This window comes from Anolis carolinensis, chromosome 6 (genome assembly GCF_035594765.1).
Source record: "Anolis carolinensis isolate JA03-04 chromosome 6, rAnoCar3.1.pri, whole genome shotgun sequence".
Classification (NCBI taxonomy): domain Eukaryota; kingdom Metazoa; phylum Chordata; class Lepidosauria; order Squamata; family Dactyloidae; genus Anolis; species Anolis carolinensis.
Window position 1 is genome coordinate 57,197,590 of NC_085846.1, and position 27,525 is coordinate 57,225,114.

The 27,525-nt window shown below is 35.4% G+C and overlaps 2 protein-coding genes across 7 annotated transcripts in view; one reads left to right on the forward strand and one right to left on the reverse strand.

The window, feature by feature from the left end:
• aoah (acyloxyacyl hydrolase) overlaps nt 1-3,215 on the forward strand; it is a 106,219-nt gene extending 103,004 nt beyond the window's left edge. For 2 of the 4 annotated variants that reach the window (XM_062983736.1, XM_062983737.1), the window contains exon 24: nt 696-767. Coding sequence is in view for 2 of the 4 variants with exons in the window: in XM_008112849.3 (XP_008111056.2) it covers nt 696-824 (129 nt within the window). In the remaining 2 variants the exon portion in view is untranslated. Of the gene's footprint in view, nt 1-695 lie in introns of all 4 variants that reach the window. The other 2 variants (XM_008112849.3, XM_062983738.1) reach the window with 1 other exon arrangement.
• anln (anillin, actin binding protein) overlaps nt 1,269-27,525 on the reverse strand; it is a 41,417-nt gene continuing 15,160 nt past the window's right edge. The window contains exons 6-26 of one of the 3 annotated variants that reach the window (XM_016994425.2): nt 24,958-25,148; nt 24,733-24,840; nt 24,035-24,146; nt 22,595-22,708; nt 21,869-21,994; nt 19,044-19,267; nt 18,288-18,439; nt 17,725-17,872; nt 16,093-16,228; nt 15,171-15,344; nt 14,735-14,858; nt 11,659-11,707; nt 11,514-11,570; nt 10,743-10,781; nt 10,469-10,490; nt 8,090-8,202; nt 7,177-7,230; nt 4,662-4,748; nt 3,107-3,214; nt 2,691-2,863; nt 1,269-2,552 (exon numbers count right to left, since the gene is read on the reverse strand). In XM_016994425.2, the coding sequence (XP_016849914.2) occupies nt 2,429-2,552; nt 2,691-2,863; nt 3,107-3,214; nt 4,662-4,748; nt 7,177-7,230; nt 8,090-8,202; nt 10,469-10,490; nt 10,743-10,781; nt 11,514-11,570; nt 11,659-11,707; nt 14,735-14,858; nt 15,171-15,344; nt 16,093-16,228; nt 17,725-17,872; nt 18,288-18,439; nt 19,044-19,267; nt 21,869-21,994; nt 22,595-22,708; nt 24,035-24,146; nt 24,733-24,840; nt 24,958-25,148 (2,435 nt within the window). In that variant the 3' untranslated portion in view covers nt 1,269-2,428. The remainder of the gene's footprint in view (nt 2,553-2,690; nt 2,864-3,106; nt 3,215-4,661; nt 4,749-7,176; nt 7,231-8,089; nt 8,203-10,468; nt 10,491-10,742; nt 10,782-11,513; nt 11,571-11,658; nt 11,708-14,734; nt 14,859-15,170; nt 15,345-16,092; nt 16,229-17,724; nt 17,873-18,287; nt 18,440-19,043; nt 19,268-21,868; nt 21,995-22,594; nt 22,709-24,034; nt 24,147-24,732; nt 24,841-24,957; nt 25,149-27,525) is intronic. The other 2 variants (XM_016994426.2, XM_008112851.3) reach the window with 2 other exon arrangements.

Genomic DNA, 27,525 nt, shown 5'->3' on the forward strand with positions numbered 1-27,525 from the left:
AACGTATCTATGGCAACACTCTGGCCCTTTGAAAGAGATTCTCAGAGTGTCTTCCAGCTGCTACTTGAGCCCCCTTCCATTTGTCACCCTTCTCTGAGGAAACTTTTTTATTTATCGAATGCCCTCTTGTGGTAATAGTAAATTTATTGATTAGCCATTAGGCCACATCACAGTACCAAACCAAACAAAAAGGGTTGATAAAACATGATTACACTCTATGTAAGAAGTTAAATAAAACACTTATAATACAGTAAATAAATATGATAAAATGTAATATATACATCATGTAAATGTCCTCTTGTGGTTGCCTCTGAGCATACATACATATTTATTCGTTTTGGGTGCCCAACACATGAACAGGGTGGATTTTAAGTTGAAAGTGCAGTATGCATGGGGATTCATTCAGGGGTTTTTTCAAACTATAGTCTGGCTCCCCCAACAGTCGGAGGGACCACTAACAGACCCTCTGCTTAAAAAGTTTAAAGACCCCTGCTTTAAGTCATTTTTCACTATAAACTATCTATGTCTCAATAAAAACAGTCAAAAGTTACCAACGTCTTTGATAATTTTAGTGTTTTCAACTATTTTGAAGGACAGATTTCTTTATTGTTATCAGCAGCCAGCTGTGCCAAACTTTACCACTTGAAGCACTTCTTGAAATGAAGACTAACATTTTTGTTTGAACTACTTTCTAGATTGCTTCTGCACTTGGAGCTAGAATTGTCTGGAACAAGATACTCCACAAATGGCCACGTGTCCTTGGACAAGAAAATCCATTTAATAATGAGATTGCTATGATCTTCAAAGATCAAGGAGGGCACTGATCTCAGTACTATGAAACGGAAGTGGGAATCAGTTCTTCATGAAGATTTGAATCCTCTTGAAGATAATCTGTCATCAATTACAGAGCTGTGCTTTATTTTTAATTATTGAATTCATCTGTGTCACATCACTTGGGTAGAGCTTTACACTTATAGTTCTGACTGGTCAACATAAAATTTTTGTTTCTGGTTTATTTTATGTGTATTTTATATAACGTATGATTATGTGTTTCATACGCCTTGAGCCCATGAGATGAGGCGAACAGGAAATTAAATTTATTGGTATTATTATGAATTTACTCAGTATGTCACAATGGAGAAGTATAGTACTAATTACAGAGAATAGTGTCACATTAATTATCTTGACATATTTTAGCATAAACCTAATGATTCTAAATACCCATCCTTTTAAAAAAGAAAGTATTGCAAGACAACACACTCATTGGCTGGAATCCCATTGATACATTTTTATTTATATATGCTGAGAAGTTCTTGTTCCTTGTTTTAAAACAGCAGAAAAAGTGGACATTGAAAATAATAATACAAAGGATGACTTGAAGAGGGGGAAGTTGAAAGAATTAGTGTTTTTAACCATAGCAATTAAGACAGTGTCCTGCAACTAATATTTTAAAATATGCAGCACTATCAGCGCCAACACAGCACAATGTGGTACTCCATTGAAAGCTTTTATGAAAACTGCGCATATGCAGTTTACCTGAGTAGCCATGATATTTCACTGATCGGTTAAAATTATTGCTTTAACAGGCTTAATGACAGACTATATGAAGTAATACTTTGTTTATAGCAGCCCTGCAGTCTGAATTTTATTTAAAAAATACTGTTCTCTAGTGCCTAAAGACCAGTGAATTTTTTACATCCAAACTATGAAACATAGATTAATATGGCTTGGAGAGGAAAGTAATGATAAAAGATGCTGTTCTTAAAGCAGCTTAAAGCATTCCAGATGCTTGTTTCATAGCAATATGTACAAATGCCCTGCATAACTGATATATATAAACCACACTGTGCGCAAAATCATGCATCAAAATATCTTATTTTCACAATTGGAATATGTTCCTATTTTATGCAATTTTCTTTGCAAAAAGTGGTACTTTTTGCAAATGACAGGAATTAAAACCTCAAACTATTTAACACCTAAAAGGTGATTTGAAAAAAGACCACTAATTATATTTTTAAAATCCTAATATATATAAAAAGTGGAAGTTCCTGTTTCAGCTCTCTAGTAGAACTGAATCAATTTGAGGCATACTTGTTAGGAAAAAATGTTTACTGATAAAACTTCCTAGATTGTTCTCCTCCCCTTGTGCAGAATCTTTTTATTCTTGAAATAAAGCAAGCTTTGATAATAGAAACCTTTACTTTAAAAGTGAACAGAACTACATATTTCAAAAAGTTTTATAATATAGAACACATTTAGCACAGCAAAAGTGCTTAAAACAGCTATCTATCATACCCCAGTACTAGAGTTAAAACTCTAAAGGCAGCAAATAGTCCAATACAATGACCATCACATCCAGATATATTAAAAGAGCAGGGTTTGTATCTGACATTGGAAGCAAGCTCTTACGAGAAATTTCTTCTGCAATTCAAGGCTTTCCAACAGGAACATAGCAAGCGTCAGGCTGCCACATGCGAAGGTCAACAAGAACTTGGTTGAGTCTTTGCATCCACAGATTACGCTCATCTTTAGTATCAGCAGATAACCAATTCCTTGTTTAAACAAAAGAATCAGGGCCAAAGTATTAATCCACAGGGAAGAAAAAACAGAGGATGTCATTAACAATTAAAGTTCTCCAGGAGTAGATCTACAAAAATAACTACTAGTAAAAGTATTGTATAATAGCTTACTTGGTAACACACAAAGTGTCTTTGCATTGGCTAACAAGCGTTTCCTTGTCATCTTCTCTCTGTGGCCGAACAGTAATTAGCTCAAAAGTGTTGGGCCGAGCACAGAATTCTCTGTTGGCAGGTTCAATTTGACGACTGGTGCAGTTTGCTAGGTTTATTGAGCCCAAAGGATGCTGAAATGTAAAGATCAGTATTTCTTAGTCTTTTGATATTTGTCAATTTGCAAATATTTACACTGCTCTGAATCTGGAGATTTCATTAATGACAAGTAACCCATAGCCTCCTCTGAAAAACTGCGTAAGAGGTTGTTGTAAAAGCCATCACCCCAACCATCATGCCACTTCAGGCTGTAAATACTAAAATAAAATAAATAGATACAGTCTCTACAGTAAATACTTATGCAAATTGAGAGTTACCTTTCGTTTTTCATCGTCTGGGTAAGTCCAATAAGAGATACAATTGCCAGAAAGAGCACACCAACGCCGATGCCAAGCCCCAAACCCACTGACATCTTCAAACATAGTCTAGGAAGACACAAAAACTCTCCTTGAACAAAAATGTCATTTTTATACATTTACAACAGTGGTTCTCAACCTGGGGTTCCCAGATGTTTTTGGCCTACAACTCCCACAAATCCGTTTACCAGCTGTTAAGATTTCTGGGAGTTGAAGGCCAAAAACATCTGGGGATCCCAGGTTGACAACCCCTGATTTACAATTTAGGCTCCAGTGAATTAAGTTCCAGTGTCATATAGATCTTAGCAACTTCAACAGTTCGTATATTGCTGGTCTTTTAGCCTACTCCTCATAAAACATCAATTCTACAAGACACATTCCAATGCAATTGTTACACTTGATCATTCTTCTGCTCTTAGATGCTGGCTACTATCACTTAATATCTGTCAATTTTTGAATTTTTCTTTTTTTAACAAACAAAAGCCATCTTTAAAAAGTACCGTAACATTTGAAACACTTTAATGTTCAGGTAGACTATAAACATCTGATCAACACAGCACAATATTTTCATTACACAGCTACCCTGAGATTTTACAGCATTGAATGCCGATCATCTTAACAGCTAGCTGTGATTCAACAGGTGTAATCCTGTCAATGTTTACTTTTAAGGGACCTTTTAGATTAGGCATCAGATTGTATGAAGACACTGGGTAAGCATCTCCAATGTACTCCAATAGCCAATACTGACCACATGAGTGATGGATATCGACACCTTTGTTTTCTGATACTTCAATATACACAAACTTTGTTTCATGCACAAAATTTAAACACTTTGTATAAAATTGCCTTCAGGTTATACAGTAGAGTCTCACTTATCCAAGCCTCGCTTATCCAAATTCCTGGATTATCCAAGCCATTTTTATAGTCAGTGTTTTCAATATATCATGATATTTTGGTGCTAAATTCGTAAATACAGTAATTACAACATAACATTACTGCATATTTGAACTGCTTTTTCTGTCAAATTTGTTGCAAAACATGATGTTTTGGTGCTTAATTTGTAAAATCATAGCCTAATTTGATGTTTAATAGGCTTTTCCTTAATCCTTCCTTATTATCCAAGATATTCGCTTTTCCAAGCTTCTGCCGGCCCGTTTAGCTTGGATAAGTGAGACTCTACTGTATGTATAAAGTGTGTATGAAACATATTGTTTAAATGTGGATCCCATTTAAACACAATACGTTTCATGCACACCTTATACATCTCTAGGATATCTCATTATATACACATGCATAACCAAGTATTCCAAAATTTGGGGAAAAAAACATCTAAAATCCAAAACATTGGATCCCAAACATTTCATGTAAGGGATACTCAAGACTGTGTTTCCAATTTCAAAATTTATCAGAATACTGATACACTCAAAATATCGGAACTACCTTTGATGGGCAATTCTAGAATCCCATTCTGAATTGAGATAGGTTTACTAACTCTATACATGCAATGACAACTTACCAAAAAGCCTCTCTCCTCCACACAGGAATCTATTTGACATTTAATTTTCAGATATATATGACCTTCTAGAGGGGACAAAAAAGGAACCTGAAAAATAAGTATGTTGAAGATTGTAAAATTATTTCTCTCTAAGAAGTCACAGCCACTTGAAAGCAAAGAACAATTCCCGGCAAAATCTGAAGCAAAATGCAACAAAAACCTACATATTCAAATTTTAATGTATCTAGTCTCAGAATTACCATTATCACATACATTCCAAATAAAGGTTTTAATTCTCAAAATCTAGAAAGAACATGAGAAAAGTTACTGTCAGGGAAAGAAGTGCTATCTGGCCACATAAGACATTCAAGAAAAAATTATAGGAGGTTGCTAACAATTGCTACAATGGCTGAAGATGGAGGTGGAGAGTAGCCAAACATTGATGGCACATGCCTTGATATGCTGTTTAAATATAAATGGCAGACATTTATCAGACACATTCTGAGAAAGTTTAATTTTTGTTCAGAGTCTTAAAACAGAGGGTTTGAAATGTCCATTATATCTGTCATCATCTCAGGAATACAACTTGGGTTGAGTTCAGGAGTCTTCCCTCCACCCCCAGCACACATATCTGAATAATGTGGCACAGTTCACATCACACATAACTGGTGTGAGAAACTTAGTCATCCAATTTGAAAAGAAGCCAAAAGCTTTCAGAAAAAAACCATTCTGGCATCAAGAGTAATACTTTTCAAAATATAATATTAGTTGTGATGGTATGCATTATCCAGTACAGTCAAGCAACATCCAAAAGCGGAATGCAACATTGCTTCCAGCAAGACACAAACACTTAAGCCTGTAGGTTAGTGCACAAAGCAGCGAGTCCACATTTCCCAGGAAAGAAGACAGCACGCTTGAAGGACCAAAGCAAGTTTTTCAAAGTTTGTTCACATCACTACAATAAATCTTAAATATATACTATCTCTACATATTCAGCAAAGTTGTAGCTAAAGAGAACTTTCACTGCATTTATAATTGAAGCATGTCCCAACACAGCAAATCTGAATTCAGCTCTGACAACCAACTCTGTAGAACTAAATGTATAGTATGCCTTAAAATCCTCTCTAAATCTTATGTGGCTTTGTTTTGTCAAGTGTGCCAAGTCCAGTGGCTTAAAGCAAAAGAAGCAAATTGCAATTGCATGCTAAGTTTATCTCTAAAATGTATAATTTCTATTAAAATCTGAATAATATATACATTTACCTACATCCAAATATTATTTTCTCCCTTTCAAATTAAATTCTCCCTACTGAGTCTGTGCACCTCCTTGAAACAAAAACTGAATAGAGGTTTGTTTCCAAAACAATGTTATTTGCAATAGGACATCCTTGACCCCAACTGTGCTGACCTCAGTACAGGAAATGCAGCACAAACTTCTCTATTGGAAGGTAAGATGCATGGCAGGACATTATTATTATGAATTCCAATATTTGTCTAAGAGCTTACAGATATCAGTTCATTCTTAGTAAAAATTAGCCACCTAACTCAGAAGAGGGAGAATTTACAGAAGAGTAGCATAGGCCAATTTATTGCTCAAACCTAGAGCATTTTTACTTAAAAAAATCAGTAAAAAAATAGTAAAAATAATCTGCTTTTATCCACACAAAGTAATTTTCTCCAGTACACTATCTTTTATTTAGGATGTAGTGCTTATGAAACAATTTATTTACAGTAGTTTATAATGAGCAGGTAGGCATGTTTCCCATAAGCTTTGTCATACAATCGCTCTTGTCAGGCAGCAAGTAGCAAATTACTCACCCCACAAGTATAAAGCTACTTCATATTTGTGCATTTACTTCAAAAAGTTCTCCTTTTGGATTTTGCTTGTCTTAAGTATACTAGCATATGCGCTAGTATACTTCACAACTATAGCAACTTCTTCAGTCTCAAATTCCTTTGCCATAAATGCTATGCAGAGCTACATTTCAACTACTCTTCCCATGCTTCTAAAAACTGAAATCAGAATGACCTGACTTGAAAATTAAAATACTAAAGAGTGAACCATACTTTTATAGCCTTGCAAACTGAATTGCTAATTTGATTTTATTTTTTGTTTTGCCTTAACATAATATATCCAGCAAGAAAAATATATATATATATATGACAATTTCTGTCTTTGTCAGCAAGGGCACTCTTATTTTCAGAAGCATACTAGGATAGCTAGCAATCTAGAAAGCATTAGAAATTTGCAACACAGAAAACGTAAAGTCTTCTCCAAAAAACCAAGAGTGTCTACTAATGCTAGCTTTTGTTACAACCATGGGATGCAAAGTCTTTTACTTACAGATTTGCTTAACAGGACAGCACAAAGCGAACTATAGGGACATTTCATCCTAAAATGCCATTCAACAAGTCTCCAGTTTAAAAACTTGAAAGTGGTCCTTAAAGCAGTCAGTCATTGTAACCATAAACAAAGTTTAGTGACAAGACATGAATAGCATGCACTGGGAATTCTTTTTGAAGAAAGCATAGCAACCTTATCCTGGAACATATAACCCAGTAGCTCTCTCTCCTTAACTCCATAATTTATCTAGGGGAAAACAAATGGGCAGTGCTAAATGCAACTAAAAGCAAAGTAAAACACACAGCACTGTAGCACTACTTATGTGCATTACGATAGCCTACTTTAGCTTTTAAGAGGTTCATTAGATCAAGATATTAAATCAGTTTTTTGAGAAAAATGAAATAAATTATAAAAATAATTCAATGGTAACTGGCAGCCAAGGCAGTTCAAACAAACAAGTGCTCACAGATGGAGTTCCTATAGCCAAATGTGAAGGTTAGTAGTTTCCTAATTCAAGGGCCTTTGTTTTTGCTCTCCAAATATGGCACTACCGGGACGCCTATCACTTCAATTGTGCATTTCTCTAAATTGTATTTATAAGATGTGTATTTCTGCTACTAGCACATACAAGAGAAAAGGAAAAACAGCAATTGTCAAGAAAGTCTACTTAGAAAATCCAGGAATTCCTGTCATTTATTTATTTATTGCTAATTTCCATTTCAAATTATTATGTATCATAATACAAACAATGTCATGCTATTTCAACCAATATGTATTATATATTGCTAATGAATCCATCCAAAACTTCTCCGCATTACATCCTGCTTCTCGATCAAGACAACTAATGTGAAATTCCTTTAAGTACTGGACAACAAGCTTTAGTTTAACACAGCAACCACAATCATGTTGTTCAACTGAAACAATTCTAAGTCCAGGATCAATTGATTTTTGCATACCAACACTGAATGCAGCTCACCACTTCCATCAACTTATGGTTGCCCTAAGCTTTCTTCATTTTAGTTTTGTAATTTAGACAAGGAATGTTGCCAATATTATTACAAAAATAATGTCAAAAGATCACTCTCATGCCCATCCCCAGCATTACCTTGTCCAGCTGGAATTTGGTATTTCCTAGTGAAGACAGTGAAATTGTGCATGAACCAACGAGAACAAAGTTACTAGTGCGCACAGCATTTGGTCCACCTGGACTGGCCATAGCTATATAAAAAATATTAAGCACGTTATTAGAGCCACAATCGTAAATTGATTTACCTAACCTGTTCAAATAATTTTAAATCATTATATCGACTTTACTAAATATTTAACTAACACAATATGCAAATGACAGGCAACATCTTTTGAAGAGGCATTTTTCCTAAAGTGTGAGGAAGTTCTTCATGCTGGGTCTGGTTCCTACTTCACTGGCTGAGCTTTCAGTCAGTCACCTTTCTATCCGAAGAGGGATGCCAGTCTCACCTTCCTAGTTCCCTTTTGCCTTGGATGGTGACAAGGTTTTTATTGCCATGGCTAAAGCTGGATTTGGAAATCATTTGCTGAGGATTTTCTGTATTAGCCAAGGGATCAAAATAATTGAGCCGTTAGCATCTTTACAAGGATAGTCTACCTCAGGGCCTTAACACTTCACTCCTGTAATGGGGTGTTCTTGAGATGACAGCTAGAGTATGTAGTTCTGATCTCTTCTCTCATAAGGAGTAGGCAATGGACAATATGATAGAAGACACTATAGGATTGGAATGGGCAGTTTTGCTAAAGGTTCTGTAGATCTACAAATGCAGTTGAAGAAAATAGTGAGATTTTGTGTGCCAGGACAGGCTATACACATCAGCTGACTAGCATGGTTTCGGCTGTGTCAATGAATGTGGTAGATGCTACTGCTTCCTTTCTACCCCTGGTAATCTATGGGTAAGAGCTCCTCACAGAAGCTTTGTAACTGTATTTCTTTCACAGCCAGGCAGTCTGCCGGATTCAGAGGGTGAAGGGGAAGCAGCAGTGAATTCACTACTGGCCCAAGATGACAGGCAGCTTATGCATCCCAGGGATCCATCACCAGCTCTTTGATGTCCTGGGTTCTCAGAAGCAGATACCAGTAAATAATCTTTTAAAAGCCTGGTTTGAACTTGATTATGTGAGTCCACACTGCCATATAATCCAGTTCAAAGCAGATAACCTGGGTTTTATATAGCAGTGTAGATGGGGCCACAGTCATGATGGGCAGAAAGGATAGTTATTGTCCTGAAAATGAAGTTTCTGCCTGAATATATTTCTCTTTGTTTCAATCTGAGAATGGAAAGTGGAAAACACACCAGACCTGAATGTTGATACCATATTTCTTCCATTGTAAGACACCATCAATTGTAAAACGCACCCTAATTTCAGTACCACCACCAACAAAAATACATAAGATACACCTGCGATTCTAACATGCACATCGTTTTCAAAATTGTTTATATAGGAAAAAATTGTGTCTTAGAATTGAAGAAATGCAGTAAACATGGTATCTTCTTCCATCTTGGCATGCTGTTTGAAAATATGTGCTGAAGTGACCTATATGCATAGCTCCTTGTGGGCACCAGAAGGTATTCAGTCATACTTCACTCATAATACTGCCACTTTGGATTCTGCAACATGAAAGATTGTCTCCACACATTGCAAGAAAATGTAACACTGGCATTCAACCATTAAGGCCCATTTTTTGTGGAACAGAATCCTTCCCACCCTAGCTGGTGGCCACTGGCTATTGGCTTTCACTTTTTCTAGAAATCTGTCAGACGATCACTATGAAGTGGGACTGTCCTCCCACTTAGGATGATAAGGATGATTGAGAAATTAAATGCTCTGCCTGTGAAGCATGAAGGAGGAGCCAGACTCAGCACAAAGGATTGCCTCCATACCACTGTAAGAAATGATCCTTCACTGTGAGTATATATATATATTCATGTTTATGAATGTAAAGTCCTCTGCATAGTTGAATAACAAACTAGGGCTCCACCTATACTGCCATATAATGCAATTTCATTATGCAGTTTAACTGCATTGAACTACATATTAGTCTACACTGACATATAAAGCCGGTCAATTCAGTTAACCTCAATTACAATATGGCAGTGTAGATGGGGCCTAAGGTTAACTAGATTAGGGCTTCTTAAAACTTTTCCACTTGGGACTCCTTTTGGGTTTAAGTGAACTAGATGACAGCACTACATTCTAGTCCTGATCAAGAATGCTACATTTACTGTTCCATTAACATTAATTCTGACTCATTGGGCAAATTGCCATCTCAAACTGAACTTCCCACCTGTGAAATTGAATAGATAATCAGATGTCTCAGAGAGATTATAACTAGTGGAAATAGTGTTTTTCATAATTTGCTATTGAGATGAGAAAACAATGCTGAAATATACAACTAATTATTCTCTTCAACCCCATCTCAATTTTTTAGCAAAATGAGAATGTTCTTGCTTACCTGGTGTAAGAAGATTACTCTTCTAGAAGAAATAAAACATGCAAGTAGAAGAAGTTATTTCAGAAATATTTTAGGCAAGTACACTATAACAATTACATGGTATTTAAAAAGGCTATCGTTATGGATTTCTTTAAATTAAAAAGTATAGTGAGAACAAATATCCAAAAACTCAGAAATAACTATGCCACACTACAAAAAAAATGTTCACACCCAAATTGAGTTTTTTGTGATGTCGAGTTAGTTATGGGGAAATTATTGCAAGATTAGAACTTACAGCAGTAATGGATGTCAGTAATCTCTTTGGAGTAATAGCCTATGACATTAGAAGAAACAAAATAAAGTGATGAACCGCAAATGTTACAGACCTTTAAATTGTACATGCTGAAATAGAGACAATTCTACTATGTTTGCTTGAATCAAATTGTAGATCCTTTGCTTTATTTCTATGTTCACACACATAAAGATGTCTCCTCACTATAAATTGTATTCCATAGAATCGACAAGTTTCTCTAGGTCAAAGGTTTATTTGAAACCTACGCATTACTCATTATATAAGCTACAGCTAAGCATTTATATTATTTGCATCCATATTTTTTCAATTTTTTTTTTTAAAAAAATTTAAACATTTACACCATCACAAAAATACTTGGAATGGGGCTACATTATCATGTAAGGAAAGTGAAATCTGAAAAATTGTGTAAACTGTGTGAACATATGGGATGTACTACCAAAGAAGCAAAATCATTTTATATTCAAATGTAGCAACCAGCTGCATGTGCAACAAGCAGGATTATTCTCTGGCTTGCTAGAGGATAAATAAAATACTGTTTAAATTTTACACAGTCTCATATCATGCATGTCTTTGAAGCAAAGCAATTTATGATCTGTTTTGCCATAATCCACAACAGCGAAGTAGTAAACATAAGTTTAGCATTATTATGGTTGAGGAGAGTTTTAGTTAAAATGAAATCAAATGTGCTAGATTGGAAAGTTTGGTCTTTCCATTTTGTCAGTGTCACCAAGATATTATGATTATTCTCTTTACCTTTGACTTAACAGCTTTTTTCTTTTTATCGGTGCCTGTGGATTCTTTCTTCTGTACCTAATACAGAAAAACATCCTTTAAAAACCTGCTGCTCTCCCCAAGTATGCAGTAAAGATGAAACATATCAAAAGAGAATGATACATACCAAACTAAAAACTTCAATATTTATCTCAAAGTCATTGGGCACATCTTGCCTTTAAAAATAAAGAGAAAGAAGATTAGGTTCAGTTCCCTGTCAGGTTTTACAATCTCAATAGATTTAATCTATTATATAATAAGGTTCAGGCAAACTAATGGCCCAGACAATCTCAGAGTCGTGGTTGTTTGCTCAAAAATTGCAAATAGATATCAGTCCCACATGCTCCCAAGCCAATTCCTTGATGATCAAGTATTTCCAAGATTGTCCTCAAAAGTTAGATGTCAGGACTTTAAATAGATGACTTGTACTAATGCACGTATCCCAGCAGCTCTGCTGCTCTTCAGTACACTCAGACCTTCAGTACAGTACTATATTAGAATTTTATCTCAAATATGCTTTATGTATCCATTCCGTAAATAGTTTTCTTTTTATTTCAACAAGAAATAAAAATGAGTGGAATTTGTCAAGAGATCATAGTACAGTTGGCTGTTTACGTAAAGCAAATAGCAGCTGCTCCTAGGAGGTAAGTTGTAAATCTCTTCAGCAGTCAAAAAGGATGTGCACATAAGAACTGTCATAGCTTTCCATCTAGAGAAGAACAGCTGGATATTTGAGACCTTGACAAGATGGCAAAGTGTAGGCTCCCCCCCTTATAAATTCCCGAGGGGGAAGCCCCCACCTGCAGAGATCACCAGTGCTAATGGTCTCTTTGGACTGGTGGAGATATCCTCCTGGGATGAAGACTTTCACAGGGTTCAGTTTCTGCTCTGCTAAGAAATTTGTCTTAGCATTTGTCCCAATGGCAGGAGGGACAGTTAGGGGCCAAGAAAAGGAGTCTTGCCACAGCTGTAAGCACTATGAATTCACAGCATGAAACAGTGACAGTTGCTCGATTTAATCATTAAGATGTCCCCTGTCTGCTGGTCACTTAATCTCCCTTTTGGCTTTTCTTTTACATGTTGGAGACATGATGAAAGCAAAATTGCTAATTAGAGTAATAAAAGGAATGAAACAAACAGAAATGTGGCTACAATCATAAAAAGGAAACTCCCCCATGTTTGAGCAGTGGTATTAAAGAATTGTAAAAAGGGCTATTAAAGGCCAATAAATCTTGAAAGGAATGGTGATGGTTAACAACAGCTTATGTGACTAACAAAAAAATTAAGTTTGTTTTACATTGGCTTATCTTCAGAGACAAAACAAAGAAAGCTTCCCAGGACAAAAGTTTGTAGGAAACAAGTATTTGAACATTTGGGTATTTGAACATTCGGAAGCAATAGGATTCCCTAACAACGGTAACTAGTACAGTAAAGAAAGAAAGTGTACTGCAGTACCAACATGTGAATAGATGCATCATTACAAAAAAAAAAACCCAAATTGTTTTAAAGAACTGTTCTCACTCCTGATACATACTGAAAGTTTAAAGACAGCTAAAATTATTTTAAAGACAGCTAAAAGAGGCGAACACCCATCTAACTAAATCAATTGAATTAGCTCAAATCTTTATTGAATTGAGTTCAATGAGAAAGGACCTCTCTCTTGATATTAAAGAAATACATAATTCTTTGAAAAAGCTGACTGGAGAGCTAACCGAGGTGAACCAAAAAGTAGAGAAACTGAAATCTATAACTCAAGAAGTGAAGTCATTTACAGCAAGATTAGTGGAACCCAGACCTCAAAGAAAGGGAGGAAACCATGATAATTTGAGGTCTACTAGCACAGAATAGGGAAAATAATTGTGCTAAAGCTCTCACTTCCATAAAGATTTTAGTTGGGAGATTGAAAAGATGCATCAACAGGACTCTTATGTAATCAGACAGAGACATTTTCTCAGAGATGTGATGATCAGCTTTGTAGGATCCCATACTTATGATTTGATTCTAGAATAGAACCACCTGAACAGCTGACTTTGCGTAAGGATGTCCCCTCACAGAATTTTGAAAAAAAGAATATACCTTCTTGACATAAAACTTGGCAAAGGATATTGGTTTATATGGATGAAACTGGTCTCAGATTTAATAAAAATAAAAAGACTACAGATGAAGGGGCACTGTGCATCAACACCATCACCCCTGATCATTAGTTATGCTGAACTGGGAATGGTAAGCTGGTTTATAAGGGGTGTGTGTGTGTGTGGGGGGGGGGGGGGAAGCATAATCTCCTGTGACCTTTTAAAATAGAGTTAATCTTCAGAATAAATAGACACATTTTCTTAGTTTTGGGATTGGATCCTGAGTCCTGCCAATATTTAATATTACACGGGGAAGTAGATTAATCCACAAAAGAAGAGGAAATATGCCTACTGCATTTTGAAAACATTTTAAGATCTTCTGAAATAGCAATTTATCTGATTTTTTTTTAAGTGGGGGAGCTTCTTAAAGAAAAAAAATCCTTATCTAATCCACTGGCAATTTAGCTCTACTTTAGTTCATCAGAACCTGAAGAGGATGAGGTCTAAATGGTACTTTGCTACCATCTAGTGGCTACTTTGCTCTTTTGCATTGAATTACAAAAGCAATAGATTTACATTTTCAGGTATCTAAGAAATCCGGTGTACTCCAGAAAAAGTACTCTTCTTATTGAGTGCTAAACCTTGGAAATTTCAGCTAGTTACAAAAAGCATTTCTAATCATGACAACAGCATAAACCACAGCTTCTTAAACGTTTTTGGCTTGCAACTCTTTATGTGACCCCTTTATTTAAAAAATAAAACTTGAAAAAAATCAGAGAAAAGTTGTTTAGGATCAGGAATCATTAAGAAAAAGGAGGGGTTTATCTGATACCTCCCTTCTGTTCACAATAACTGAGAGAAGCCGGGGGAAATCAAATATAAGAACCTAGAATACATTCTGGCATTCCCAAATGTCAGGAGATGTGACCTACACTGGATAGCTCCCATATTGAAGAATAGTGGTTTTTTGTTCTTTGGTTTCCAGAGCTGTTATTCAGTTCAGTAAAACTGTTTTAAACAGGATTTTATTGTATTTGTCAACCCCTTAGGGGTGTAAAATATATGAAATCAGCAAAAAATATACATTTGGGATACATAAATATAGTACAGAATAACTAAAGAAATACTTACAATGTGAACGTTGTTGAAAAAGTAAGAGCATCACCACTAAGGGAATTTGCAGTACTTGCTAAAGGTGTAGCAACCATGTTTTCTGTGCCTGCTTTCAACATGATTACGTAGTAGTTTGCAGTATCTGTGAATAGTTTTATAATGCAATTTGTTATAATCACAGATTTGCAAAAGCTGCTAACATAGAGATAGAGACAAAAATGTTTTGTTGAACATTTTACTGCTAATCAACTTATATTTATGAAGTTGCATACATTAGCTTGCTGATTTATGTTTAAAAGGAGTGTGGCGTGTTAGCAGATAAAATCACTGAGAGATGTTTCAAATAGTTGTTGTTCAATATGAGGTTTAAGAAACATTTAAACTTGGTACAAAACCAAATAAAACCATGAGTAGCCGCTATAATGCAACAGCTTCTGTACTACATAAATATTACCTGATTTCAGCAAAGTACTGCATACAAAGTCAGCTTTCAGAGGCAGACGCATTTCTGACAGAGTAACTGATCCTTTGGATGGAGAAACTCCAGCAGGCATAGCTTTAATCTTCTTTTTAGGGCCTCCATTTTTTAATTTGTTCAGCTCTTCCAATAATGCTGCTCTTTTTTCAGCTGTACAAACATGACATGGTTAAATTAAGGTAGTTTTCCTTAGCAATCAGCTTTTTTCAAATTCCTATCCATTTGAACTGTGCACTATTTAGTATAAAAAATCTTCACTGAATCAAACCCATAGTCCATCCCTCATTTCAAGCAGATATCACTTAAATGTTTCTATGTGCTCCAAAGCAACTAAAGGAAGGTGATATTTTTCTCAGTTTGCCCATCATGCATGAAATTCAGAAGTATAATGTCTTTCTAAATAGAAGCTTCTTTTCACTAACAGTTAGCAAGGTTAAAGCCTCAAAATGGTATTGGAAAATGAAATATTAAGATAATTCTAGTTTATTTTTGTTAACTGCCTTCTTCAGTGATAGTAAACAAACATATTTATCTCAACTTTTTAAACATAGCATTTTAATTGTAACATAATGCAAACTGACAATGAATAACACCAAATAGTTCTGTACAAATAATACTAATACTAATAATAATCATAATTACTATTATAATTATTACTTTGTTATCCACCTCTCCAAATGATGTGATGTGGGGTGTAACATAGCAAAAACACCCAGATAAAATAGAACACCATTAAAATACATACATCAAAAGACATAGGAAAAACATTAAAACATGATACTAACAGAATGTAATTTTGGAAACATAAGAATAAAGTTCTATATATTCTTCACTGAAAATAGACTAAATGCAAATCACTATACACAAGCAAATGTTAAACAAATAAAAGACACCATACTTGCAATGAGAAGTAGTCTCTCAGCTTCTGCTTCTTCTTGCGATCCTTTTCCATGTTCCTCATCAATACAGCAGTTCAGAGCCTGGCTTGCTTGATGTATGACTGTTTGTTGCAGATTTATTTCATTATTCAACTCCTAAATGAAGTGAAGTGAGTGGACATAGCAAACCAAAGATGCATTAGAACACCACTGCAACATTTTACTCAGGGCCAACAATTTTAATTATTTGTTTAATTTAAAAACAGTCATGAAAGAAAATATCTTAAATTTTTCATAGTAAAACATCCATATTACACGTTAGGACTGAAGGTGGAAACAGAAAGCCTATCTTTTGTTAATCCAATCAATCAAAAAAGAATTCTAACATGTACAGGCTGAGTATCTCTTATGTGAAATGCTTCAGACAATAAATGTTTTGCATTTCAGACTTTTTTTGGATTTTGGAATACTTGTATATACTGAGATATCTTGAAGATGAAACCCAAGTCTAAACACAAAATTCATGTATGTTTTGTATACATATTACATACATAGCCTAATTTCATACCCAATATTTTCATAATAGTTTTGTGCATGAAATAAAGTTTATCAATACTGAACCATCAGACAGCAAGAGTGGCACTCTCTCAGCCAACTCTGAGGACAATTTTGGAGTTCAAATATTTTCAAATATTGGAATTCTGGGTAAGATAGTCAACCTGCATTTAAAAATTGTCCAGCCACAAGGAACATTTCATAGAGCATGGTGGATGCCAGTCAATAGTTAAGGAAATGTACTGGTCCCTTGGAGAACCCCATTCTTTTTCTGAAAATGTATTTTAAAGACAGGAAAAACCCTTTTGGCCCAGAACTCAGCTCCTGGGTCACTTCCTTTTGGGAAAACGGCATCTTTTGTGCCTAAATGAAGGGTGGAGGTGGGGATTCCGCTCCATGCCTAATTGTGGATATTTGGGGGCAAACAAAATTCCTTCAGATTACATTCCCAACACATAACCTTAAATATTGATTCAGTTTACTGAGGTTTTGCTGACTTAAGCACTGGCAGGCCTGTAGCAAGGGGGCGGTTTTAGGGGTTCAACCCCCCCCCCCTGAAATTTTTCAGGTTATAAAAAAACCTGGTTTACTCATGAATTTTAACTGGTTAACCAAATCCCCATGCTAAGTCTATGAGACACAAAACATTAAGAGTCCCTCCAGGCACTATCTCAAGCAGATATTAACAGGTTTGTAGCGGGGAGGGGTGTGTGCTAGGGGTTACCCCCCCCCCCCAAAAAAAATTTCAAAACCCCTCCCGAAATTTTTTTCTGGCTACGGCCCTGAGCACTGGTTTTGCCTAGGTATCACATTGCCACTTAAATTCAAATACAAAAAGAATAGACGACGCAGGTGAGACACTGATTGTGATGGTGTAGTCATGCCAAAGTTTAGTGTCTTGTTTGAAGGCCAGAACAAATAAATGTTTCTACATCAAATCTGTCCTAAACTGACCCAAAAAGAAAATCCTTCATGAAATTCCCACTGATAGACAACTTTACAAAATGAAAATAATTGAAATGCAAGTATTGGTAGTGAATATGATACAATATGTACCTATTTAATTTTCCACAACTAGAGGTCAGAGTTTTACCTACCTGCAATTTGCTTTTAATGTTAATTTGGTCAGAATCTCCATTCTTTTTCTCCTCAATCCTGGAAGAAACATCTTCTTTACGAACAATTACTTGCTTTATTGAAGGACGATCAATTTCCTTGACCCGCTGAGACCGATAGGCATCAATGCTTAAGGAAGAAAAAAATCCCGTTTTAGAAAGATGAGGAGCAGACTGTTTGACCCAATCTACATTTCAGAAAGCCTCAAATGAAATTGTTGCTTTACTAATCTTGCTAATATTGGTATGGGAATATTACTTGCTCTTATGGCTCCCCTTAAGGTGGACTGAGAATGTGGCAGTATGACTTTGTACCATACAAATCCCTGAATAAAGCTAGGTGAAGAGATTCCCTATAGTCAGTGTGTTCCAAAGTGTCACACTAATGCCCTTCAACTTTTCCCATGAATCTATTCTCCAGAAAAGACACTTGGCCACTCTTCAATACTGCCAAATTGTTTCATTCTCTTTTCTTATGTTTTATCACTATTACTTCAAGAAAGATCAGAAAATTCAATTCAGCATTCTAAACTATGAATATATACCTATACAGAAGACTGCGTTCCTCTGACAAGGAACCAAAGCTGCTTGAGGATTCAGTTCTACAGACAGACATTCTCTGAAACTTGCTTGACCTTGGACTGTCATCATTTCCATTGCTTCCTTGGCCCACTGATTTACATGGGGAGGCAAAAATCTTGAGGACAGAGAGAAAAGAGGCATAAGTAGTTAACCATTCTTCAACTTTTAAAGTGATATTTATTTGAAGAGATTATGTGACTATACGGAACATAATATAGACAGACATTTCACGGTATATAATCCATTTCCTGGCAGTTTACTGTGATATCTATAAATACTCTGTTTCCCCGAAAATAAGACATCCTCTGAAAATAAGACCTAGTAGACGTTTTGCTGAATTGCTAAATATAAGGCCTCCCCTGAAAGTAAGACCTAGAAAAGTTTTTGTTTGGAAGCATGCCTGCCAAACATAACAATAAAGCATGCAGGATTGGTAAATATATGTACCACAGATGGTTGTACATGGAAATAGTGGTAGTAACAAGAAGACAGGATTCACAGTTTCTCTGGTTATGCTGATTTGTGATGACAACTACTGAACAGTATATAATAAATATTCATTTTTGTTCAACAATAAATGTGAATTCTTCTTCATGGAAAAATAAGACATCTCCTAAAACTAAGACCTAGCACATATTTGGGATCAAAAATTAATATAAGACACTGTCTTATTTTCGGTGAAACGCAATAGTACTATCATATTTAATATTCTATCTTACCTCTGGACTTGCAACAGCAACAGACTCGGTCAAGGGTGTTAAGAGTGACATGGATGAAATATTCAGAGTTTCTTCTGCTTCCTCTTCACTATCATATTCTAAGTTAATTCTCATGTCCTTTTTAAGTTTCTCTATGTCAGTCCCACCATCCTGAAGAACTTCATCAAATATGTCATTGATCACCTTTGAACTATTCATTTCGTTATTCACCTCAGTTTCTTCACCTAAAAAATGAAATCCATAAATTCTTAACTCTGACTAAATATTCTCACACACGCCCAATGTTTACTCATATAGATACAAACAAAAACAAAAACCCACAACCAAGTGATGCACAGCCCCGAAGCTTATTTAAACTTCTACTTCCTGGTAATAACATAGAAGAGTCTCACAGGACTCAGGCAAATGGTTTGGAATTTCTGATTTCTAGTATGAAGTATCCTAAAACATTTTGCCAAAAAAAAAAAAAAGAGTGCACAAGACTGGTCTGATCCATCTACAACTTAAATCAAACAAACACAATACCTGAGAAGGTACTTAGGACTAAACTGTATATTACATAGGATATTAACAATTCAATTTCTTATATAATTATATGTAGCAAGAGTTGAACTGCCTATTCAAATACAGCAAAGGTTGCACCCCTAACTGATACTGCTCTCAGGCCAGCCATCCATTACTGTTTTTCCTGTGGAAATCACAGCTTTCCATTGGCTCTTTCCTAAGCACGCTTAAATTTGTCATTATAAGTGAGAAAAAGAGGAGAGGTCTGGAATATTTTTTTTAAAAAAAATTATGAAGGTGCAGAAGTAAAAGGTAAAAAAAGCATAGGCTAAGAAAAATGAACATAATAGATTTAATATGAAAGGAAGAAATGAAAGAAATATTTAAAAGGTTCTTGCTGGCAAGGCAGGACAGTAAGAGTCAGCAGTAAACAAAGAAAGCTAATGAACTTCAGCCTTTTGAGTGGGCATGAGGGAAATAATTATGTAGATTGTTCCTTGCACTATCCAGTAAATCAATTGATCACATGAATATTGTGCAGTTTGGTCTTAAAACTTACAGTAACATATGCATATTCTACTCCCAGAAAAACTACAACCTTTTCCAGTGCCTTTATTTTTGTCATACTCTCACACTCACCATGTAGACTCCCTTTTATTTTTAGGAAAAAATAGCATTTTCACCATTACATTTTTATGGTATCATTTTTCAAAGCAGCAAAATTAGATTCTGATGCCTCTACATCTATGTCATATTGAATCAAAACCCACAGTACATTTAAACGATCTGTTCTCCAGCTATGCTTTCCCCACATCAAAACCAAACTACCATTACCCGATTTTTGGCAACAGATAAGTTTCATTGGCCTAAATAAAACTGTTAATCCAACAGAGCAAACACATTAAATCTATGGGATTTACAGTTGCTGAGTTGTCATTCACCAGATAATTCAATGACTCAGATCAGTTGGGAGTAGCAATTGAATGTAGGCACTTAGGTTTTGAAGGTAAGCCATGCAGCTACTTTTAAGAAGTATTTTTAATATTGGAGCCCCTGATGGCGTAGCGGATTAAACCGCTGAGCTGCTGAACTTGTTGACCAAAAGGTCGGTGGCTCGAATCTGGGGAGCTGAATGAGCACCCACTGTTAGCCCAGCTTCTGCCAACCTAGCAGTTCAAAAACAGGCAAATATGAATAGATCAATAGGTAAAGATCCATCGGGAAGGTAACGACACTCCATGCAGTCATGCCGACCACATGACCTTGGAGGTGTCTACAGACAACGGCTCAGAAATGGAGATGAGTACCAACCCCCAGAGTTGGACACGACTAGACAATGTCAAGGGAAAACCCTTACCTTTACTATTTTTAATGTTGTGGTCTAGAAAAAAGGTTAGGTTCACATAGTTTTGATGGTAGAGCTCATACAGAAATATGTAGGAAGTATTTGCAACTTCCCAAGCCAGGCTTCCAGCCATGGTCAGTGGCATCCCTTAATAACTGTAGGCAGAAAGTAAGTCCAGTTTTTAGCAGGCCCAGGACATAGTTATACTCACAAGTATCTGCTTAAAGAGGGAGGCCCTGCTTATATGTACAATATGCCCTGAACTTTTAAATTTGTTGTAACCTGCCTTGATCCACATGGAAAGGCAGGTAAGAAATTAAATTTAGTTCTAAATAATTCTGCATGAGCTCTTTTACCTGAACTGTGTGAATTTAACCCTTTTTTCTAGATGAAAGTATTAAATACTTCTTCTTAAAAATAACTGCCTGGCTCACCTTCAAGACCAATAGCTACTAATTTAGACACTAGGGTTTAGTGTTCTGGACATTACATAAAATTAATCAATTTAGATTTGAAGATATTTCTTTAAAGTTGTTAAATATAATCTCCGCTGCCTACTAATTACTAGTGTTTACTTGGCCAGCCAACTTGTTGCTTGAGTTTCAGTACATCCAGAATGTAAACACTAAAATACATGCTTCATTCTCCAGTAGCAAAGAGTAGGCAGTGGTATTGAGGATTGATGTAGATATAAAAGATGAGTCAAACACTAGTCAGAAGGTGATTGGAAACAAAAGCAACAAAAGAAAATATCCCAATGCTATATTAAAGCAAACACCTCAACTAAGATGCAGAGCTGTGACTCTAACACATTTACTTTTGTTTTAGTCATGATTTCATATGCTTAGGAACTTTAGGAAGGCAGCTCCAAGTACTTTGCACCTTTTGATTAGCCTAATAGACACCAATCACTTGCATATTTCAGATTTTGTCTTATGGTCAATAGTCATATTTTTATATTAGTCTTTTGACAAACCGTTTTGTTTGGCAGGAAGTTGCTCAAGGCTTGAGTTAGACACTTTATCTCCAGAAATCTTCGGCGAGACAATCTTCAGTGGACTGTGTTCTTCTGTCTTTTTACAATCTGATTCCACATTATAATCTGGAAGTTTCCAGAGGAATAAAAAAAATTGTAAACATATTTATTGCAAATGTTAATAACAAAAATCTTCTACATAGTTCTCCTGATGATTAACTGCATTTATGGGAAGTGCATTTCAGTATGTTTTCTTTTTTTCCTTTTTGGATTTCTAATTGCAATATTTTTATGAGATCAAGTAATTCCAGTAATAGTCACATAACTATACAATTCCCAATTTTGCAAAAATTTGTTCCATCTCTTATTTGTGTCTTTTCAGATACATTCTACAGATTACAACAGCTTTCTATTATTGGTTTGAACTTGATGTGTTTTAAATATATAAACATGCAACGATTATTGCTGATTAATGCTATTTGGTTTCGATCGCATGCTTTACATTTTTAGATTCATTTCGTACTTTATAGAGATATCTTTAAATAATTTAATTATGAATTATATTACTGTACAATAAAACAAGTTGTTCCAAACACCAATTTTAACAATGTCTTAAAGATCAAACACAGTTCATTGAAAAGGTTTATGTCTACTGATTTTTGTAAAACCTATTTTGAATAATATTAAATGAGACTAATTGAATATACAAAGTTAGAAAACACAAACCATTTTGTTTTTCAGAGAGTTCCTCAAGCTTTGAATTAGAAACGGTTTTTGTAGGAGTCTTTGGTGGGAAGGTTCTCAGGGGAGTGTGTTCTTCTGTCTTTTCATCTGAAGTACCTAAAGATTTCCAGGTAATACTTAATAAAGCAATCAGCTTTTAAATAAAACTCAGCAAGGTCAAGCTACTTTTCAAATGATCTGCGTAATTCTAGATTTTTCAAAAGACTAGGAAATCTCTACCTTCTGCTTTCTGAAGAGAAACAAGTGGCATCTTAATTTGGCTGGAGAATTTACTAAAATTCTAAGGTTCTGGTTAACATATCAGTATTGGACATAGCCAACAATATCTTAAAAAGGCATATTTTCCCCAGTGTGTGACAGAGACTATACATTTACTCAAATGTCCTTTCCCAATTTGCAACAAATAGAAACAAGGCTCACAGATGGTTACTAATCACACCACATTCATCTAATCCATGAGACCACATATGCAATTTGAGAGGATGGGAAGTGTACATATAGAAGCTAAAGAAATGTTCTGACAGAAGCTTGGGAAAACAGCATCTGATAATACATAGAACATGTATATTCTATACAAATATTGCTAACTCAAATATCAGGAAAAAATACTTTGTACATTTTATTAAAATGTGGAAGAGGCATTTTATTAAAATGTGGAAGAGGCAGGGAGAGAGCTTAGCTATGTATACCTGTCATGCTTCTATGAGGGAAATAATCTAGCTCTATGTGTTGCTTTACATATATTTTGGATTATAATTTCAACCAACCCATTAAACATGCTCAATAATGAGGATTCCTTAGAACTGAAATCCAAAGCCTTCATATCAGCTAGCTATTTCGTTTCTTACACGACAGTAAAAAAATGCAAGTTCCTACTTGACACAAACTTTTAAAGCAAGTATTTGGTTTCACTAACAATATTCTAACAATCGATAATATAAACTTAGATATGCACTAAATATTTATGAGGTCAGGATTTAAACAAATCTTTCTTACCTTTACTAAACCATCTTTCAAATTCATATAACCATTTGTAACCTAGAACATGACTTCTTAAACTTTTTCCAATTGTGACCCCCTTCTGCCCAAGATATTGTTAAGTGGCTCCAGGTATATAGGTATATAAAACAGATATAAAAATAAAACATTTACTGATGATAAATCAGTATTTGCAAGACTTGCTAAACAGGCTGGCTCTCCTTTTTTATGAAGTACATAAAGCTGAAGCATCTTTTGTAAAGTCTACATTGAATCTACACTGCACAACAGATGTACTGCATGTGAATTCCTAAAACAGCCATTAGGTAATGTTGAGAAACTTTAACTTGCTGCCAAATTTTCGGAGCTCAACACTGAGCTAAGGTGATCCCATTTAAAGATGGAACCCACAGTTTAAGACGCAGTGATCTAGAGTATACTCACCTGAAAATGTGCTGTCTGCTGTTATCTCACGTCTTGTGACTTCTTCTGTTGCTAACTGGGAATTATCAACTGAACTAGTGATGTGCTTTGAATTAGCTTGAATCCGAATGTCCTAGGAAAAAATACATCATGGTCAGCCTATGTAAAGTACCAGAATTATAGTTCTTGTGCTATGAGATCTTAAAAAGTAAATCCAGGCTATTCCTTTGAATTCAAAGTGCATGACAGACTCTTTTTTACCTTCATCCTATCTCATGAAAATGGCTTGGAACAAAATGAGACATGAAAAATGAGAAGTAACTTAACATAGCAAAACTGTAATACACTACTTTAGAGCAGAGACCTGAGTCAGACATGGGAATGTCTTGTTCTCGACAGAAGTGCCAGTCTGAATTCTTACAGTTAGTACTTTCTTTCACCTTACAGATTTCTTGGGCCTAGTAAACTGATGCAGAATGAAGCTATATCATGACACAGGTACATAGTACATGGTACTATGATGCTGGTTGCAGGAAAAATGCATAAAGCCTACCCATAGGGATACACAAGACTAGCTTCTGTAAAAATGGTGCATGCCCTATATCGTGATTCATTATTTTAACATGCAGAGTATGCAGGACAGGTCATCTCACAGAAAGCTTCTGTGTGTATCTAAGGAGATGTTAGCCATTTCCTTAAAACAAGATGCAGCATTTTACCTGTTTCGTTTCTTGATCTTTCTTTTTCAGTTTCTCTTCTTTTTCAGTACTCCACAAGTTGCCCTTATCAAAACGACCTCTAATGCATGCAAGTTCTCGTTCACGTTCCTGAATATATCAAGTATAGGAAAAGGTTATGTGAACCCATATGGACTCATTATTCCTAACAATGTACATTACTTGTCTGAACACTCCTCACAATTTTAACTAGATGGTAAATCATACCTTTTTGATCTGATAAGTTAGATTGGCAGTTGAGGATACTTCAGTCTGTCTGAAGAGTCTTTCTTGGATTGTCTTTGTATTTGGAGTGATAATGGGAGTTTTGTGTCCTCCAGTGATGACAGGACTTTGTGTACTACGCTCCTGGCACCGTTCTCCAAAGCGTTCAAGAAAAGTCTTAATGCCTGATCCTCCTAGAAGAAAAATGGGTTTTGTTTCACTCACAAATTAGGTTATTTAGAAATAATTGGAAATATAACATGACATTGTTTTTTAAACTTTACTTCTAACTACACAACTGCATGCCAGCTGCTAGATTCCATATATGAACATGTTCCGATTAAATACTAAGGAGAAGGAAAAGATACCTGCACCTTCAAAACACAAAATTGATGACTTTAAAAAAAAAACCACTAGGCTCCTACAGAGTTCCACATTTCTGTGTGAGGAAAGGACATCCCTTTCTATGATAGCTCATTTAATTACTATACTGATTACAGTCCACTTGTTCACCTGCATTGAATTCCATTAAATATCCTGTATGCCATTGGTGGCCACCAGGTTTTTTTTTTCTTAAATCAACACTGCAACATGCAGAACTGGTTATTGGTGTTTTTCATCCAGGTGGTGAAGCTTTACGATGCCCCACACCTGCCAATAAACCTCTGTGCTTTTCATTGTATGGGTGGATGTTGTACACATTCAGCCGCTTAAATGTACCACTTATAGATAAGTATCAACCTTTGCCATTCTAATATGAACTAAAATTAAGCAAATCTTATCCAAAAAATCCCACCTCCCAAAATTAACATTTTTTGTTTTGTACTTTTAATGAAAAAGGATGCATGACAATGAACCATAAAATTAGAAGCAAAATGTCGTTTGTAAGAACATCAACACTTTCCAAATTGTTCAATAGAAACTGAGAACCAATCTATTAGGATTCTCTATGTACCGTATTTGTACTCCATTTCAAAGATCTAGACTATATTCCAGGGGTCCTCAAACTTTTAAAGCAGAGGGCCGGTCCACAATCCTTCAGACTGTTGAGGGGCCGAATTATCATTTGAAAAAAACAACGAATAAATTCCTATGCACACTGCACATGTCTTATTTGTAGTGCAAAACAACAACAATAACAATGAAAGACCAATACAGTATTTAAAAATGAAAATAATTTTAACCAACATAAACCTATCAGGATTTCAATAGGAAGTGTGGGCCTGCTTCTGGCCAATGAGATAGTCAGGTTAATTAGGATTGTTGTTGTTGTGTGTCTTCAAGACTTTGGGCGAGCCTAAGTCCAAAATTATTTATTTATTAATTTACTACATTTATTTACTACATTTATATCCCGCCCTTCTCACTCCGAAGGGAACTCAGAGCAGCTGTATGTACATACAATCTATATATATAAAAGAGTGATGGCATCACGGCAATTCACAAAACAACAAAAGTACAGGCCCCCCAACCTCAAAATTTGACAACACAACCCATCATCCACGCCTCAAGGTTGATACAACAAAAAGAAAACAAAAATAAAGTCCTAATTAGAGGGAGAGCAATAATTTTTTTTATCCAGTTGCTGCCAGTTTAGAGGGCTAATCTCTGCCCACTTGGTTGCCTAGCAACCAAGGGACAGCCAGGTTTCAGTTAGGGGACAGGCAGATTTAGGCCTCACTTAGGCTTCTTCCACAGATTATCTAATTTGCACTGGATTATATGGCAGTGTAGACTCAAGGCCCTTCAACACAGCTATATAACCCATTTATAATCTTATATTATCTGCTTTGCACTGGATTATCTTGACTCCACACTACCATATAATCCACTTCAGTGTGCATTTTATACAGCTGTGAAGAAGGGGCCTCATATAATCCAGTTCTGAGCAGATAATATAAGATTAGAAATATACAGTAGAGTCTCACTTATCCAAAGTAAACAGGCCGGCAGGATAAGTGAATATGTTGGATAATAAGAAGGGATTCAGGAAAAGCCAATTAAACATCAAATTAGGTAATCGTTATACAAATTAAGCACCAAAACATCATATTATACAACAAATTTGACAGAAAAAGTAGTTCCATGCGCAGTAATACTATGTAGTATTTACAGTAGAGTCTCACTTATCCAACACTCGCTTATCCAACGTTCTGGATTATCCAATGCATTTTTGTAGTCAATGCTTTCAATATATCGTGATATTTTGGTGCTAAATTCATAAATACAGTAATTACTATATAGCATTACTGTGTACTGAACTACTTTTTCTGACAAATTTGTTGTCTAACATGATGTTTTGGTGCTTAATTTGTAAAATCATAACTTAATTTGATGTTTAATAGGGTTATCCTTAATTCCTCATTATCCAACATATTCGCTTATCCAACGTTCTGCCGGCCCGTTTATGTTGGATAAGTGAGACTCTACTGTACTGTATTTACAAATTTACCACTAAAATATCATAATGAATTTAAAACACTGACTACAAAAACATTGATTATGAAAAGGCAGACTGCGTTGGATAATCCAGAACATTGTATAAGCGAATGTTGGATAAGTGAGATTCTT